At 38.8% G+C, this 17387-nt stretch overlaps 1 protein-coding gene across 3 annotated transcripts in view; it reads right to left on the reverse strand.

Moving 5' to 3' along the window:
* ctnnd2a (catenin (cadherin-associated protein), delta 2a) overlaps positions 1-17387 on the reverse strand; it is a 179198-nt gene that overhangs the window by 114244 nt on the left and 47567 nt on the right. For all 3 annotated transcript variants that reach the window (XM_008307473.3, XM_025054410.1, XM_017031645.2), the window contains exon 3: positions 4318-4430. In XM_008307473.3, the coding sequence (XP_008305695.2) occupies positions 4318-4430 (113 nt within the window). The remainder of the gene's footprint in view (positions 1-4317; positions 4431-17387) is intronic.

A 17387-nucleotide genomic window follows, 5' to 3' on the forward strand; every position in this document is an offset into this window, starting at 1 on the left:
CATCTCCCACTGGCTGCCACTTACCGCTAATGTTAGAAAAATGATAAATTAGTCACGGCATGGTGTTGGGAGTCGACTTGTTTGCATGTGGGTGTGTGTGCGTGTGCCAGTGTTTCCCCCTTGTGAAGTGTTGTGTCGCATGCCAACAGCTCACAGTGTGAACAGATGTTAGTCACTAATGCTCTGGGTTTCTGCGCCACAGTTGGCCTTTTTTTTTTTTTTGGGTGGGTTGGGGATCTTTAGCTCTGAGTAAGAGTCCATGGAGAAACCTCGATTGCTTTTTTGTCCGTTACTCAACTAAGGACACGCAGGCTCACAGCAGCTGTCAAGAATACACATGGACACGCAAACACTTGCTCCCAGAATTGGCCATAAAACATGAAAAGGGTGATAGAGGACTGCACCTATTTAGAATAACAACACACACCGAGACACATCTTAACACCCCGTGAGACCAGACCTGTGGCACTAAAAGCACTCTTACCCTGACCTACTTCTAACAGAGAGAGTGACCCGCTACTGTGAGTGTGGCAGCATCAGGTTACAATACACAGATGACACTATTGAAGGGTTTTTATACCTTTAGATAGGATGAAAGATGGTTTTCTTTAAAATATGTTATTATGAATTATTATGAATATGAACCTGAAAAATCAATTCATATAAAACTATAGCATGGAATACCCATTTTTCAGAAAGATGTTAAAAATTTTACAAAATATAACTTGGCCTAAATTTAACTAAAAATTAAAAAAAAAAAGCTAATTTTGGAAAATTTCTCCAGCCTGGAGAAATTGTTTTGCACAATAGCCAAGGATGAAATTGGGCAAAAAAGCTGGCACCTTCAAGGTGGTATTCTAGTAGAAAATACAAAAAATTGCTTTGGGACACTACACTATGCAACAGTTTGGTGCAGAAAACTTTTTATTCAAGATATTCAAAAGATTATTCTTGCTAAAAAGAAATAAATTCTCACATCATATAAATTCAATTTTAATCCAAATTTCTAACCCAAAGATTACATTTTTAATTACATTTGTAAAATGGTCCCAATGTCTTATGAATGGTGTTTGTTTCATCTGTGAAACATCTATGGCCAGTACATTTCCCCAGAGCCCGAGGGCCCGCAGTAAACAGTGAACTCAAACAGATTTTATGAAGCAAGAAGGCAAGAATGAGTGGATGGATCTCACGATCAATGCAACCCTCCTGACACTTAATCTCACTAGTGTGTAACATCATCAATTCTCTCAGTAAAGCGACAGTAGCTATAGAATTTGCTTGTTCACTTGGTAATATTTTAAGGAGATCGGTGGAGGATCTGGTCATTCATCATTAGTCATTCATCAATACAAGAGAAAGGCTTTAATATGTTTAAATTAAACATATATAGGTGAATACTAATTCCCCCTAAATACAATAAGTGGTCATTTGTCTGTAATTCGTTTTTTTAAGTCTGCTCTATTCGACCATCTACTCACACAGAGCCTTCCACACACTCTAAATTTAGATGATGCCTGTCACTGAGACCCCGATAAAGGAGAAGAAAATGAGCAGTGATGCTGGGGCCCATCAGAAAGGTTAGCTCTGTCTGGCTGAATTGAATCAAACCCTGTGATCATCCACAGTGGTGTTGCAAACTTTACCGTCTATACTTAGGCTCAGCAAAACAAAAGCATTCAGAGGGATGAAAGCTTTGTGTCTATCCAAATAGTTAAAATAAATTATTTAGTCAAAGTGAAGTCGTCACAAGCTAAAAAAAAAAAAAAAAAAAAGCTGTAGACCAGTTAACTGTCAGCGACTGAAAGCTTAGCCATGCCAACCCTTAGTATCCAACGTGACAATCAGAAGATGATGTAACAGTGAGACACCAGACTTGACAGCAGACGCTAATGCTGGTGCAGACACATAAATGACTGTGTCCACAGGCATCAGCACAGGCCTCAAGCCCATCATCATATTTTTAGAATGCTTTTCTTGTGCCTGTTATACATGTATTTCTATGTCAAGTATGTTAGCATCACGGACTTGCTGAATCATAAAAACAAACTACACCCTGGTTTTTGAGGTGTTTTAGTATAACTTTAAAACTTAGTCTATAAAAACAAAACCTTAAACAAAACCAACCTTATTACTCGCTAAACAATGCCCTAACAGTGCAGCCTGGTCGGGGCAGCATCATCCTTTCAAGGACAAGCAAAGGGAACGCTTTCTGCTTTTAGGTAAAGTGAACCAATGCAATAACAGAGTTATATTCTCTAAAAATAGAAGTACTCAGACTGGGCCTGAAGCACACGGACCAGACAAGTTGTGGCTTTGTGATAACTTTGTGAATGTCACTTGAACCCATCAAAAATCCCTGGAGAAACAGAAATAGTTCATCCCTGTCCAACCAAGCAGAAAGAGTTTGAAAGCATGGGCAGAATAGAATGGTGGAAAATCCCCAAATCCAGGTGTACTAAGTACTTCATGTCAAAAAAAGTCAAGGCTGATTAAGGAAAAGCTGTGACTAAAAGACTATTTTAGCCAAGCCTGTGTTTACTGTATATGTAGATTATTTGTAATACTGTGTGTTTTTTTTTTTAGAATCTGTAAAACATAAATTTACTGCTGCTATATAAACAATCCTGGGTCTTTGTTTATAAAGCTGGTGTACAGCTTTTGAATATCCCTCGCCAGTTGCATTAAGAAACCATAGAACCTTGGAGCAGAACTTGTAAGGAAGCCTTTAAATTTTTACAGAAACATCTCACCTGAGACTGAGCTGTAATAAGCAGAATGAAGTGGGAAAAGTTGAAAAGTGCCTTTCGCCGTCTGAGTGCTCAGCGTGTGTACTTATGCAATAAGCTGCCTGAAGGAAGTCAGGAGGATGCAGAATTCCTACAAACCGGCCTGTTTGGCCAAACAGAAACCAACGTGGAAATATACACACGTGTACTCACACACACGAAGGAGTGTAACAGAGTAAATCATTAAAACTCAGCTTCTCTTAGTTTGCCTCTCCTACGTTTGATTTCTATTTATGAGGTGGAGCCCAGAAAATGTCAGAGAACAGATTGTTGGCTCAAGCTCCGAGTTGTTTGGAAAAAAACTTTTAGTTGAGCCGAAATGCGTCTGTTCTTCACGTCATCTCCGCTCCCCTTCTCTGTTTGCTAGTGTGAAAGACATCGTAGCAGCAGAAAGGTCAGAATTAATTTGAAAACATAATGAAATATTTTAAAGGGCTGCAGGGCACTGAAAAATTAATGCTGTAATAATGTTGAGAAAAAAAACGATTCCACAAAGTGTTATACCTGTGAGCTAAACCAAACAAAGAATATAAGAAAATGTTTTTTTGACCTTGGAATTTTAAGTTGTGGTGACAACTACGGTGTTAATAATTTGTGACATGTCTATATAATCCTACCCCTCAGTCGGGATAACTGTGATTTCAACACGTCATGGTTGAAAAAAACAACACCAGGCTGTGGTGTGTGTGAGTCTACATGACACAGTGATATCAGATACATCAGTAATGATGCAGTACGACTGTCATCAGGGAAATAGACCTTGACTTTCCACAAGCACACATGCATGAAAACATCTGTCAAACTGTCAACACTGTCAACAAGTCCTCAGTCTTTGAACCCAGGTCAGAGTCCAAGTCACTAAGGCTCACAAGTCACCCTGTATTTCAAAGTAGGTATGGTCGATAAGGATACAATAACCAATAACTTTATATATAACCACACTTGAGGACACAGCTTTTTTTATCTAGCATACATGGCTCCTCCTTATTTTCAACCTGAAAGGTTTCAGAGTTGACATGAATCACTGACCTTACCAAAAAGCTGTGCTTGAATGGCATTGTCAAAATCTCTACATCTGCCCAAGCTATATTTATACTTATACTTCATACAATTTTTATCTCTTTTTTATCCTTAAACCCACCAAAGAAATGTTCGAGTCATATCAGAATTGAGCCTCAAAGGTTTAATTCAGACACAGAGTGATAGAAGGAAAAGTCTAAGATAAGTCTCTGCAATGGCCACACAGTTTGTTTGTACGATCAGGTGTAAGTCACTCGGAATAAAACCTTGAAAGGAAAAGTCTTGGATATTCTGCCTTACACACAGTCCTGGGTTCAAGCCCCAGAGGAAGCACAGACTTGATGGCGCCCCCTGTGGTAGACTGTGTAGGTTGCAAAGACTTGCACCATGAAATTACCCATTTTGAGATGAATAAAAGACTGATTTATAAACAGACAGACAGTCAGACAGACAGTCAGTCAGACAGACAGACAGACAGACAGTCAGACAGACAGGGTTGCTCTGTTACCTGATGCTGCTCATGCTTCCTCCCTCTGATCCCACTTTGCATCTCTCGAGTTGGGTGGCAACGATCTGACGCTCTGCCTCGAGTTCTCTGGTCAGTCGTTCAAACTGAAGCTCCTGAAACGATTCCACAAAATGTGTGAGTGTTGAGCGAGAGTGCAAGAGGGATAGAGAGAGAGAGAGAGAGAGAGGGACAGATAGAGAGAGAGTTAGAGTGAGAGTGGCAGCAGGAAAAAACAGAGGGGTCTGAGACTTGGCCAGGAAGCAGGGCTGTGAATGTGAAAACGTGCATTTAACCACATGGAAGCAGATCGATAGCACACAGTATACCATGAAGCGCATCTGTGACTGCCTCCCTGTATATATTAGACCACGAGGGTGAAGCACGGAGAGGGAACACTGGTTTGATTGTGTTTTTCAACGCTATTTGAGGCTCTGAAAGACTTGATCCCCAGACTATGTCAAGTCTCCCACTTCAATCCCCTCTCCTCCCTAAACGATAAAGACCACAATGAAATGCATCTCCTCCCATTTCACACATGCTTACATCAATTTACATATAACTATACAGCCCATGCTCGTTTCCCCCCTCTCTCGCTTTTCTGCACCCGCACAGCACAAATATACTTTTCTCACACTCTCACAAACTTAAAAACACATTCTGGTGACAAACATAAGCTGCAGGCACATATAGTCCCTTCCAGTATAGTTCCAGCTCAGCTACATTATCATATCCAGTAGGTGTTGTCACTAAGATGCTAAAGGTTGCGCTGCAGTTTTCCAGGGAGGACAAACAGCAACTTGACAATAGACAGTTGTGTCATTTCTACATGTAATTACCAGATACATCCTGAATGGCATTTTATGGAGTGTTTCTAATCATACTCAACGAAGGCATGAAAAATTAGAGACCGCTAACTGCCTCAGTGGAACACATGCTGTTGTCAGTGTCACGTTTCAGAGAAATTCTGCTGACTTCAACAGAAAAGATCAGTCGTCACATTTTCAGTTAAGGGTGAGTGTGAGCGAGAAAGAGAGACTCGGAGTGTAAGAGGGAGAGAAGGTGATGTCTCAGTTGGAAGTTTTGTAAGTTTTTTTTTTTTGCTAATTCTAATTCAAATAAAGAACAACATACGATTCCACAGAGCAGAGAACAGTTTATGACAGAGCACTGAATATATACAGAATACTGTATGTACAGTATATATACGTATGAGGTAATTTGCCATCTACTAAGAAATATTATTATGATAGTATTAGATATAGGTGATTAAAAATGACAAACATGAACATATGTAACTATATATATAACCATAGAAGCCTGGAGTGCAATATAACTATACACCACTGAAATGTGTTGTACTGTAATACAGATGCAGTATTTGCATACTCTAATGTTATTTACTCTTGCATGTTACATGTGTTTCGTCCTGCTAGTATGCTCACTTTAATTCATAACACTTCTTAACAACTCCTTACCTTCCACTCTCTTCTTTTACTTCAGTGAAAGTGTAAAATCCTGTACATGGGAAATAAACTCGATGGCTCAGCCCCTCTATGATTCACAAAGAGAGTTGACGCCAGGAATTTGAGCAGGGTCCATTAAACTCTTTGGCCCCGTAACTTTAAATTACAGCTTTGTTTTACAGCGAGAAGACACATTTCAGAGCCCTGCTCTGTTCCCCACTGCAGACCACTTTGTCACCTTGTTTGACACAGTTGTAACTCTTTTAAATCCTAAAGGTGTAAAAGTCCGTGCACATTAGGCAGCATTATGCTAATTGGTGATGTAGTGCCAACTGTAAAGCATCTTAAATGTCTCCTAAGGTAATGTGCTACACGCCTGACTGCAACAACAGATGAGAAACCTGAGAGGCCAGACTTGTGAAGTGGTGAAATTTTTTAAATTATGCACAAGCGCCAGACACTGCTTTTGAATTCAATACCACTGCAATAGCAATGAGCAGAGACTTTGTAATTATTTTTGAAGCTTCTATTATTATAATCTATTTGCTGATGTTTCTGACAGCAGAGAGACAGGAACCGTCACTGTTAACATTTAAAAGTGTAGGTGTGTCCCCAGTCATTTTTCCATCAAATAAAGTAGATGTAGAGTCAAAATATGAATAAGCAATAACAATGAAAAAACAATCAAACAAAAACAAAAAAACCCAACAGAACCTTACTTGTTTCTGAACGAAAAAAAAACCATTTTCAGTGAGAAAGATTATGGTTTTAAAATGTTAGAATCACACTGAAATTAAATAAAAAGATGCTAGATTAGAATAGCTTAGAAGCCAGTTATTATTGCAAAACTATTTATTATTATTATTATTATTATGTTTTTTTTTACCTTAATATGTGCAACTCTTCCAATAACTGATAAGTTTCATCTGTTGGATTTAAAGCTCCAGAGAGGTCTAATAAAACTGCAACATCCAGGTGTGAATCCCAGTGCCATTCCCATGTGCAGGTCCTGTGTGTCTCAGCTTTCCTCTCTCAAAATGAAAAGAATAAAAGCAGCAGCCCAGTGACTGAGAAAGGTGTCTATGGCAACTGCGGGAGCACATCCACCCCCAACATTACAAATTAGGCCCTGACTCCTCCTCTAACAGGGTTTTTTTTTTTTTTGTCCTTTCACATAGCTGCACTCCTCACTGAGAAGACCTTCTGGATTCAGCTTATTTTCTAACCAGCCATAAAAAGAAGTCAAATCTGACGTAGAAAGGTTTCACAAAGAAAAACATCAGGCTGTTTCTGTCCATTCTTGGATAATATTTTTTTATCCTCATTTTTTAAATGTCTTTAGTAATTTAACCTAATCGTAAAAAAGATTTGATGTGTTCACACCAAATGCGAACACTTTTTAGCGATATAAAAATACATGGAACTTTGATGCAGCTGTTCCACAGTTAGAGCTGGGAATTCATGTTGGTTTGTGCACCCTGAGAAAAATCACAGAGGACTTAGATGTAAGTGCAGAGGTTGAATTGCGTGGTAAATTCTGAAAATGTGCGTGTTACTTGAAACCAGCTCTTGGTTGCACTGCAGCAGGACTGGGAGTGGGGAAGCCCGAGCATTAGCTCCAGGCAAGTAGCAGGCGGTCGTGTTCACTCTAATGTGCATGAGTAACACAGTGTGTGCAGCTTGTCGTATGGTCAGTGTGAAACTCCAGCTGTTTTAACTGTTGGTCAGCACTGACAATGTTAACTAGGAATACACAGTTGTAGATTTTTCATGCCTCACCCCTGACCTCTGCTCTCTCCCTTTATCTGTCATTTTAACTTCTGTGAAAAGTCATCTATGAGTCATTAGAGAAGAAACATAAAGGAACCCAACTGTGAAGGAAGGGGGGGAGAGGGGTAAGCCATTGGAGGACTACAGAGACTTTGATGTTTCTGCTGGAGTAGTGTCATCTGAGAAGATGGCCAAAGGAGGGAGACCTGATCCACTGCCTTTGCGTGTACATGTGTTGGTGAGAGAGAGAAAACAAGGGAAGAAGAATGGAACGCCAACTGACTGTCAAAGAGTTCACGTTGATGATTGATGGCTTTTTCTGAGCAACACAGTACGTCTGTGTCTTGATGGATTTACGGTTCATGACCTATGATTTCTCTGTGTATAGGTTTTAGCCCAAAGTTATATCTAAAGTTTGAATTGAAGTTCACTTGCTGTCCAAAGCTGCTTGGATCATTATAATTTCTGTTCTAAATATTTCTGATTATGAGTTCAATGGAGCTGAGAAAACAGCAACGCCATTAAAATAAAATCAACTGGGGCCATAACCTCGGTTAGTCAGACAATAAAACTGTGTGTAAAAGAGTTTTATGTCAATTATGTTTTTATTGAAAAACATCAGTGTAGATCTCATCTCTCATGGGCATTTGTGAATTTCTTATGTCAAAATAAAACGATCTGAGGGGCAGTTAGCATGTTGACCTGGGTTAGGTGAACCTCCCTTAGAACTGAAGCATCAAAATCCAAAATCAGTATTTTGTCATTTAAGTTGAAAGAACAAAAAAAAAATTACTTTTTCGAGGTTCAGGAAAAGGTAAGGTTTGATTATGTATTTAAGATAAGGTAAATGATAATGTCAGGAATATATATGGGATGTGCGTCTGTGTGTAAGAAAACACACAGCTGATGAGCCATCTGTTGCACATCAGCAGTGTAGTCTGGCTTCACTTTGCATTAACACTGCCTTTTTCCCACAACACCAGATTCAATATTGTTTTACACTGGGGACACTAGACCTTCATATCACAGCAATGACGGGCACTTTCTGCATCGGCCTGCGTTCATCAAAATGTAATTTACATGAACAGCAATGCCTGAGGGGTGGTAATGTGATAATGGGCACAGGAGAAATGCATTGGACAGCACATCAGTGTGAATAATAACCTTTGATAATAAATGACTGAAGAGAACACGGACAAAGAAACAGCAAGAAGAGCGCTGTAAATACAGCAGGTCTGCAGTGCACGTCGACGACGACCTACGGCGTACGTCGCCATCTCCCTTAAATCTATGCGTACGTTGTTTGTTTGGGAACTAGATGAAAAACGAGGGGATGAATATGACCATGTATTCATCCCCTCGTTCCCCTTCTAAAAAAAAGTAACTTATTATAAAATGAAGAAATCATCAATCCTTTCCTGCGAAGATTTACAAAATTCCTGGACATGACCGTTACTTTAAAAACCACCTGTGACAACCAGAGAACCACGGCTGTTTTAATTCTGAACTGTAAAGAAGCTTTAAAAATAGCACAGGTCTGAGTCATATGACTGCCAACAGCTGGCCAATAGCATTTTCATATGCATAATAAATATTCAACACACAAATACAGCAATACAGAGCTCGCCTCATTAAATTATTTAAGGGCTCAGGGGGCAAAGAGAAGTAATCCCTCAGTCTCCAGTTTCCCTCTCTCGTTCACTCTGTCACACTCTGCTACTCTTTTCACTACGTCTCACCGTTTCTGTTTGTCGTGTGTTAGAGTTTGGGTTGATGTGCTGTGAATAGAAAGCCTTGAGCAGCTTGATGAAGAAGGAGTTGGGGAATATGTAGGACGTCAGCCTGGCTGTAGATGCAGAGAAGAAGTCGACGCACGACACACTGCTCCCCCTGTTTTAATTATGGCTGCTTATTAGCATAGCTTTGGTCTTTGGTTTGTGACATAAAAAAAAACAGTTCTCTGCTGTGTCATAAATTAAACAGTAACCTTTCATTCAGTCATCTTCTACCATTTCATAAATAATAATAATAAATTATTATTGTGTGAGGGCAGATTTCTCGATGTGAAAAAATCAGCAGTCATTGATGGTCCAGTGCAGGTGAACACCATGTAAAATAATCAGGGATTGCATCATCAGGCTGAACCACAATTAATTTGTGCAATTATTTAGATTAAAATATTAAGAATGATGCTATTATTGCTTATTATGATGCTTATAATTATTATATCATTATATTATTATTATTATTGTATACAATATAATAATAATTATTAATAATAATAATGATAATAATAAGACAAATGTTTTGAAGCTTTAACGTCATAGTATTTGCTAATATGGTCTGTGTCATCAAAGCTGACTTTACTTTGGTTTTAAAATGTTATATCAGTGATTTGATTTTTCTCCTTTTCTTATTTTTGCTGGACAAATATAGTAACTCTGGTTGTTTAAAACCACACTTTGCTTAATGATGTTTTGAGAAGAGCCATTAAACAAATGATTACTGCCAGATCTATAGGAGCAGAAACATACATTAAATGTGATTCCTGAAATATTTCACTGGCGGCAGCAGCATTTGCCTGAAACTCTGTGTGTTCACTCGAGCATGTTTGATTGAAAGGGTGTTCACCCTGTAGTGAAGTGAAACATTGATTAACTTGTTTGTGATTAAGTGTTTCCGAGTTTACTTTTCATAAGAACGATGAAAACTTCTCACTTACTCTCCGTGGGCATAACTGTATAAAACTTGTTCAAAAACTGTATTTAACTTGTGATGAATCGTCTAATTAGGGAGTATTTTATAATAAGTGCTATTCACAACTGTTTCCCCCGTAAACACTCTCATCCCTCTCCTCGCGCTTTCTCTCTAATGGCCAATTCAATAATGACCGCAAAGGCAGGCAGACAGAAACAAACCAAACGCTAGTCCCTCAATAAAACACACAATATGCACAAGCAGGTCGGCATAATGAAGAGGGGGAAAAAATAAAATGGTAAACATCACTTGATCTCTTGCTGCACTGTAAAATAATGTAGTACTTTTACAGTCGAGTTGTTTTTTATTATACAGACTACATCCTGCTGGATTTAACACTTCAGGTAATAAACACTGATTTAAAAATATATATAAACAAGAATGTTTATGTATGTGGGGTTTTTTTTTTGTGGCCGAGTTTTTTAGATGTAAATGCGTGATGCAGAGAATATGATTTTTTTTTTATCACCATTAAATGGAAATACACATTTTAAGTGTGTGTTGTCAAATGTTTTGTTATAGCCAGGAAATTTAACAACTATACAAATGGTATGGCAGCCTTTTTTTCCTTAAATTTTACTCAGTAAAGTATGTGTTGATCATTGCTCTTTACTTGTTGCTATAATTACAAAAATAGAAAGCCTCGTTTATAAAATGTTTAAGGAGCTAATGGAAATGATTCTTTAAACGACTGCTTCGATCAATGGTGGAGTCCTTCAATTGTTCTTGCGATATTTTTAACAATCTCCGCAGCAATTAGGTCACGGTGCCATCTGATTTAATGAGGTCTGCAGCTATAAAACACAGGTCCATGAATCAGACTCTTTGTTTAAAATACGGTAAAGTCCAATTAGTCAGCCTCATTACAGCGGCGTTTACATTGTCTTTGGTAATATTATCTCCACCAAGGACTGCTTTAAATTATTTTGTGTGTCAACGCAATTTGTTAAATGTGTGGGATGGGACAATTACAACACTACAGATGACAAGAAGGATAACTGTCAGCCTAAATAAGCTACTGCATGTGCACACCCACACGTAAGGTCACGCGCTTGTGTTCAATTTTGGCTGCGTGACAGAGTTGAAGGAATCGCATGATTGGATTCAGGCTCGACGACTACGGGTTTGGCCACAGACAAAATGTCACTCTGAAAATGCCACTGTCTAAATGCCACCTCTGTGTGTGTGTGTGTGTGTGTGTATGTGTGTGTGTACGTGAGTGTGAGGGAGTGCATGCAATGGCATTATGGTGACCAAATCCTGTTTGCACAGCCACATTTGTCTCACTAATGCAGACCAAAGACATTTTAAAAATGATCGTATGGACACATTAGGAGAGCAGAGGAAAGTCAGACTCAGACCTCGGTTCAGATGCAGCTTCAGCTCCGACAAGACGGACTTAAGTGAATTGTTGAGCTTGATCAGCCATTTGGCACATTCACAGTGACAGACAAAATATCACTGCACTCATTTGCTTTCTAGATTCTGTGCCATGTATTTTGGCAGACACAACTTTTGGCATTGACGGACCTATTGTTGAGTTAATGTTCTGCATGTTTTGGAACTGATGAGAACGAGTCAAAATCTAAAAAATGACTTATCGTTGTTGACCATTTTGGTCGGTGTTTTTATTTGAAATTCAAAATTACAGCATATGATTTTTGGCAAAAGATGAATTTGAAAATGGAAATGGTTTGCTACTGTATAATTATTGGATATGGAAATATCTGGTGTGGATTTTTTTTCCTTAAAATACATTAGGTATTCACTAAGGTGTGTTACAAGTTCTTATTAAGCCGCACTTAAGGATTCCCTGGGCCTTTGGGAGAATTCTGGGTAAGTAAAGTGAATGTATAAACTGCCTGCCTTCTCTAAACATTTGTTGGCAGCCTGCCCTTGAACAAGGCACTGAAGTCTCCACTGTTGGAGCTCGGTGATGTAAAGTACCGTTGTATCTGTGGCTGCAGCTGCCACTTAAAACTGTGCTGCTGGGTAGAAACGGAGCATGGAGAAAAAGACAAAGGTGCTCAGCTGGAATATTTAAGAAAACACTCGGGATCGCAGGGCGTGTCTTCGAGTGTCTTCTTCCCCCCTGCCTTTGTCAGCTGTTTCTCCTCCTGTCCTCTATCTCCACCTCATAATGTGACAGGGGACTGAAGAGAGAGCCCAAAGGTCATCCATCCACTGGTGATCACAAACACTTGTTTTGATAGATTAGCCTGTGCAAGCATACGCAAAACCTTCGCACACTCACACAGTCCAAGGTTGACACATGGAGGCGCAGGTGCTTACAGCACTACCAGCATAAGCAAGTGTGCACAGGAAGATGGTTTCAAGGATGGAATACAGCTAAAATTAGCTTAGGCATTTTCATACCTCTTAAAAGACAATTGTTAAATGTTATATGTCTGCTTGTCTAAATAATCAATAGTAAGGATTTTATTTGCATTTGCATTCATATGGTAGTTTTCTCCGTTTAAAGTATCCGCTCACAGACATATAGTATATCAATAGGAGTTGATAACTACAAGGCATAGCTAATAAAATCTATAGAATGGAAATAAATGGAATCGAGGAACTGACCCTCCAATTAGTGGATGACCTGTTCTGGCTTGTGTACCATAATCACACTGGTTACTGTTACAGATGACAGCTTAGCTCCGCCCTTGTGAACCTGAGGCCATGCATGCACTTTTCTCCAATAGCCTTTTATTGGAGTGGTTGTCAGCCTTTGTAGTTAATGGAATGGACACATTGTAAACGGGTGGTTGTCGGTGGAGACAAGTCATTGTTTACAATTGTGGATCTGTGTACATGGCTGCAGCGTTATTGGATCTAAGGTCAGAGTGGAGGAAAAGGTTTATGCAAACTGAGGCTAATCGTGTCAATTGCATTTGTGACGATTCAGAGTCTAAGCTCCTGTGCCGTCGCTTCTGACAAAATTGTATACATGACTGCAGTGGGCATGCATATGTATGAATGTGTTTACATGGTCAGGTACATCCGTGCATTTGAGCGTTGTGATTGTGACAGATACAATAAGCAAGTGCCTCAGCCTTGACAGGAGCGACAAGCATGACAATGATAAAATTGTAGACAGACCCTACGGCACCATCTTCTACGAAGGGTAAAAAGGCTTAACAAGCCGCTGTGCCAGCTCTCTTTCTCTGTGAGACATTCTCACCATTAAATTAAATCCCTTTCTATCCTAACAAAGTGGAAATGTGTGGCCGATTTAACGTGAAATGATAGAGCGCACATAAACAGGGACGTTCAGTGAACATTTCCCAGGACACTGTACTGTGTGTCTGTAAATGCTGTAAGTGACCCAGTTCTCTCACCCTCTCCTGTCTAACCCTCAGTGCTTTGTCTAATTCTCTTCACTTGGTTGATGACATGATGACTACACTCGTTATTGATTGGCACAGTAAAATGTCAAGTGCTTGTTTTCAAAAATGTCACTGGCATCAAGATGCAGTTCTCCTGAGGCTGTTGGACCTGTTAACTCGCTGCATTGTCTTCAGCGACAAAGGCTGAACACGTCTCATTCGATCTTCTCTGACTTTTGATATTTTCATTTGTGCCACATCAAACCAGACGTTAAAAATTGATCAATAGTTTTAAACTTGTAGATTATACATCACATGTTGACAGATGTGGGTCCGCAAGTTTTAGACATAAAAAAAAGAAAAACAATGTGACTTATCAACAACATCCCACCAATGCTTGCCCGACGACAGTGACAATATCAGTACCACCCATAAATTCAGAGTTTTAAGGAACCTGAACTGAGAATCTGATTAACTGCTCATTTTTTTTAGAATCAGAAGGCGATGATTCACTGCGATTAAAGGTGATTTTTTTCTGCTGGGACACAGCTTTAAACAGATTGCCATTTGCCAACATGTGAGCTGGAACTCATAAATCCATCTCCGACTGTTGTTGCTACTGGAATGCATCTCTAAATCAAACAAATTAAATATATCAGAAGATTTATTGATGTTTTTAAACAAACTGGGATGAGCTGACTAGAGGCAATGACAAGTGTCTTTAGAGAATTATGATATACGGAGTGGGCTGTACGTGGAAGAAAAGACAACCTTGGTTTGACAATTATTTTTTACGATGGTAACATAATATTGTATCATAAAAGTGTGATTGTAATTTTGCCACTTAGCAGGGTTTAAATATCACAATTAGGAATGGTACTTGAAACAGTAAGAACAAGTATTTATTTTAGTTTTATTTAATTTTTTAACTTTATTTCATTAGTTGTGTCTATTATGTCATTGTTTTTCATGTGTTGTTACAGTAACTGTTTCTTCTGTTTTGACATTTAATGTATAATTTAAAATTATCTTATTGAAATTGCTTGATTGTAAGGATCAAAGTATAGTATACCATGTAAGAGGAACTTTTTATAATCCACGTGTTTTATTTCCAACTACAGTGCATCACATGGTGAAGTAATAAGACACAGCATTAACTCTCCCATTGCCCTCTAGCCAATGTAGCACAAATGGCCAAGTCTTATCTTTATCCTTTCACAAATGCAGAACATAATCTCCATTCACATCAGCTGCTCAGAGATGACGCTGTCCATGGTGCTGATCACTTGGCTTCTCATAGATCACTACATAAGAACCCTGAAAGTGCAGCTCTTTTTTGTTTTTCTTTCTAGAAAATACAAGGCATCTCACCAAGGCTGTTGGACTTCTTTATGATTTATAAAAATAAAGTAAATATAACCAAACAAATACACCACAGTTCCATTATTACCATATTGGTTTTTGTTTGTCTCATTTACAATGTACAATTTGCAGATTGGCCATGCTACTGCCATTTATAGACATACAGTAGAGCAGTATCAACAAGGACTGCATGCCAACAAGCTTCACCTCCATTAAAACATCTGCTACAATATTTGGATTATTGTAAATGTAGAAATGTTCAGTTATATTGATGGGGTGAAAAACTAGACCAGAAATATGAAACATTATCAAACTTATCTAATCAACCTAAAATTACCTCAGAAAAAAACTCTGCTCTACATTGACAGTGAAGTATGATTCAGGAAGTCGACTGTAACGCATCGAAAAACCTGGCAGTACGTGTGTTGCTGTTGACACACTTTTGACACACCTAGTGCAGAATGCGTGAAAGGATATGTCGTCTGATCTCTACGTGAGGGGGTACTAACACACTGTAGGATGTGTCTTTTTTTAAAATACTCAACTACTTAACAAGTGTGATCACAGAGTTGGGAGAAAAAGTGTGTCCTACTTTTTGCTTCACTGCTGCGCAGCTTTACCCAAGACAGTATAAATACTGAGTGATACGCTGAAGACTCCAGTTTAAGGACTGTGTATTTTTGTCCTATTTTCTCCTCCTGTAAACACTATTGATGTAGTTTTGGAGAGGGAAAAGCTTTGTACTCAAAATGTAGTTCATGCAGTACTACAGTAATAATCCTGTGACAATACAGCGTTATTTCTGGTTAAGAAAATCCTCAAAAGAAGGAAGGGTAGGTTCAAGAAATGCAAGGTTTTGTGGAGTATTTGTATTTCCTGGGACAGACTTGATACAAACAGCACTGCAAAGACACTGCAAAATAAAAACATCCATATAATTCTAGTGGAATTATTCCTAAATCAGTGTATTTTTGAGAACGAAAGATTTTGGGAGCAGAAACTGACCGCTTGCCAAGTTTGATTTGATTAAAAAAAAGAAAAAAGAAATAATTATTTTGCAAGAGCGCACACATATCAATCTGCAGAACACACTGAATAAATTGGTCAAACATTAGTAGCAGTGTGTCGGTTTATAGCTATGATGAAATTGTTCTTTCCATGGTATTCTATTCTTGTGTTTGTTTGTGTGTGTGTTTCTGCTTTAGTCATTAGTCCTTTTTTTCCTAGAAAAGTGAAGTTCTAGATAAGCAAGTGGAAACAATCGAAGTGAAACAAGCAGAACAGAAAAGTGCCATAAAACGCTCTACTTTCCACTACTTTCCATGCAGAGAGAATTACTGTGGGATGAAGTGATTTGGCCGGGGACAGGGAGACTATAAAAAGTGTCTGCTTTAAACGCAGTTTGCCCCTAGATTTGTCATCTGACACTATCCCTCATACTCAGCACTTTTAGTGTAGAGGGACTGTGTGTGCTTTCCCTTGAGAGTGACAGAGACACAGCCCCTGTATCACTGTTCGGTATACAGTAGCAGCAGGCTTCTCAAATCAGAACATCAAGCCTCAAAGCTGGTGATGATAATTCCTCAAAAAGTTATTACTTTGTTACTTGATTCTAAGGATGCAGAGAGAGAGGCTACAGAGGTGTGAATATGTGATTGAAAAGTCCTGAGGTGAAGTGAAAGAGACGATGCAGGTCAACACTGAATTAACAGTAGTTTAACAGCAGAGTATTGATGCTGTGTGGACAAGGGCAGGGCACCAATTGTATTTCTGGATGCCCAAAGGAAAGGAGAACTTTCCTTAGCACTTAGTGAAGCAATCAGTCATTCCCAGTCTCAAGGTTCTGACTAACAAATGCAGCAGATGAGACATTTGCCCTGAATTTGTTCTGGATCGTATTTCACCATAAAATGGTCCAACTATGGAACTATGACTTTACTAGCAAACCCAGGAACATCACAGGTTTTGGGACTACTTCATTAAGGCTTCACATGCAGGTACCAGGTGGACTTTTGTTATTCCCCCAAAAGAGCAAATGTGTCTCTGTGTTCAATAATAAACATACTGTATGAGGTAATCAAATATTCACTCTACATAAAAACCAAATACTGCCAATGCACTCATACATTATGTCATAATGTATTAATATGGATATTAAATGTATCATAGAGACCAGAGGACATTGATTCTGGCATTAAACATTGGAATTCCGTAATACCAGACATCAAATGCCATGATCAATCCTCATCATGTGTTTTACAAATACATATAAAGTATTTGCTGTTAACAATGCTTTCTAGGAATGCATAATAACAGTTACATGTCACTAAAGATACAATAACGAATGAATTAATGCCAAAAGACAAACAACAGGACTCTGTGGAGCCTG

This window comes from Cynoglossus semilaevis, chromosome 3, assembly GCF_000523025.1.
Source record: "Cynoglossus semilaevis isolate Cse_v1.0 chromosome 3, Cse_v1.0, whole genome shotgun sequence".
In the NCBI taxonomy this organism is placed as follows: Eukaryota; Metazoa; Chordata; class Actinopteri; order Pleuronectiformes; family Cynoglossidae; genus Cynoglossus; species Cynoglossus semilaevis.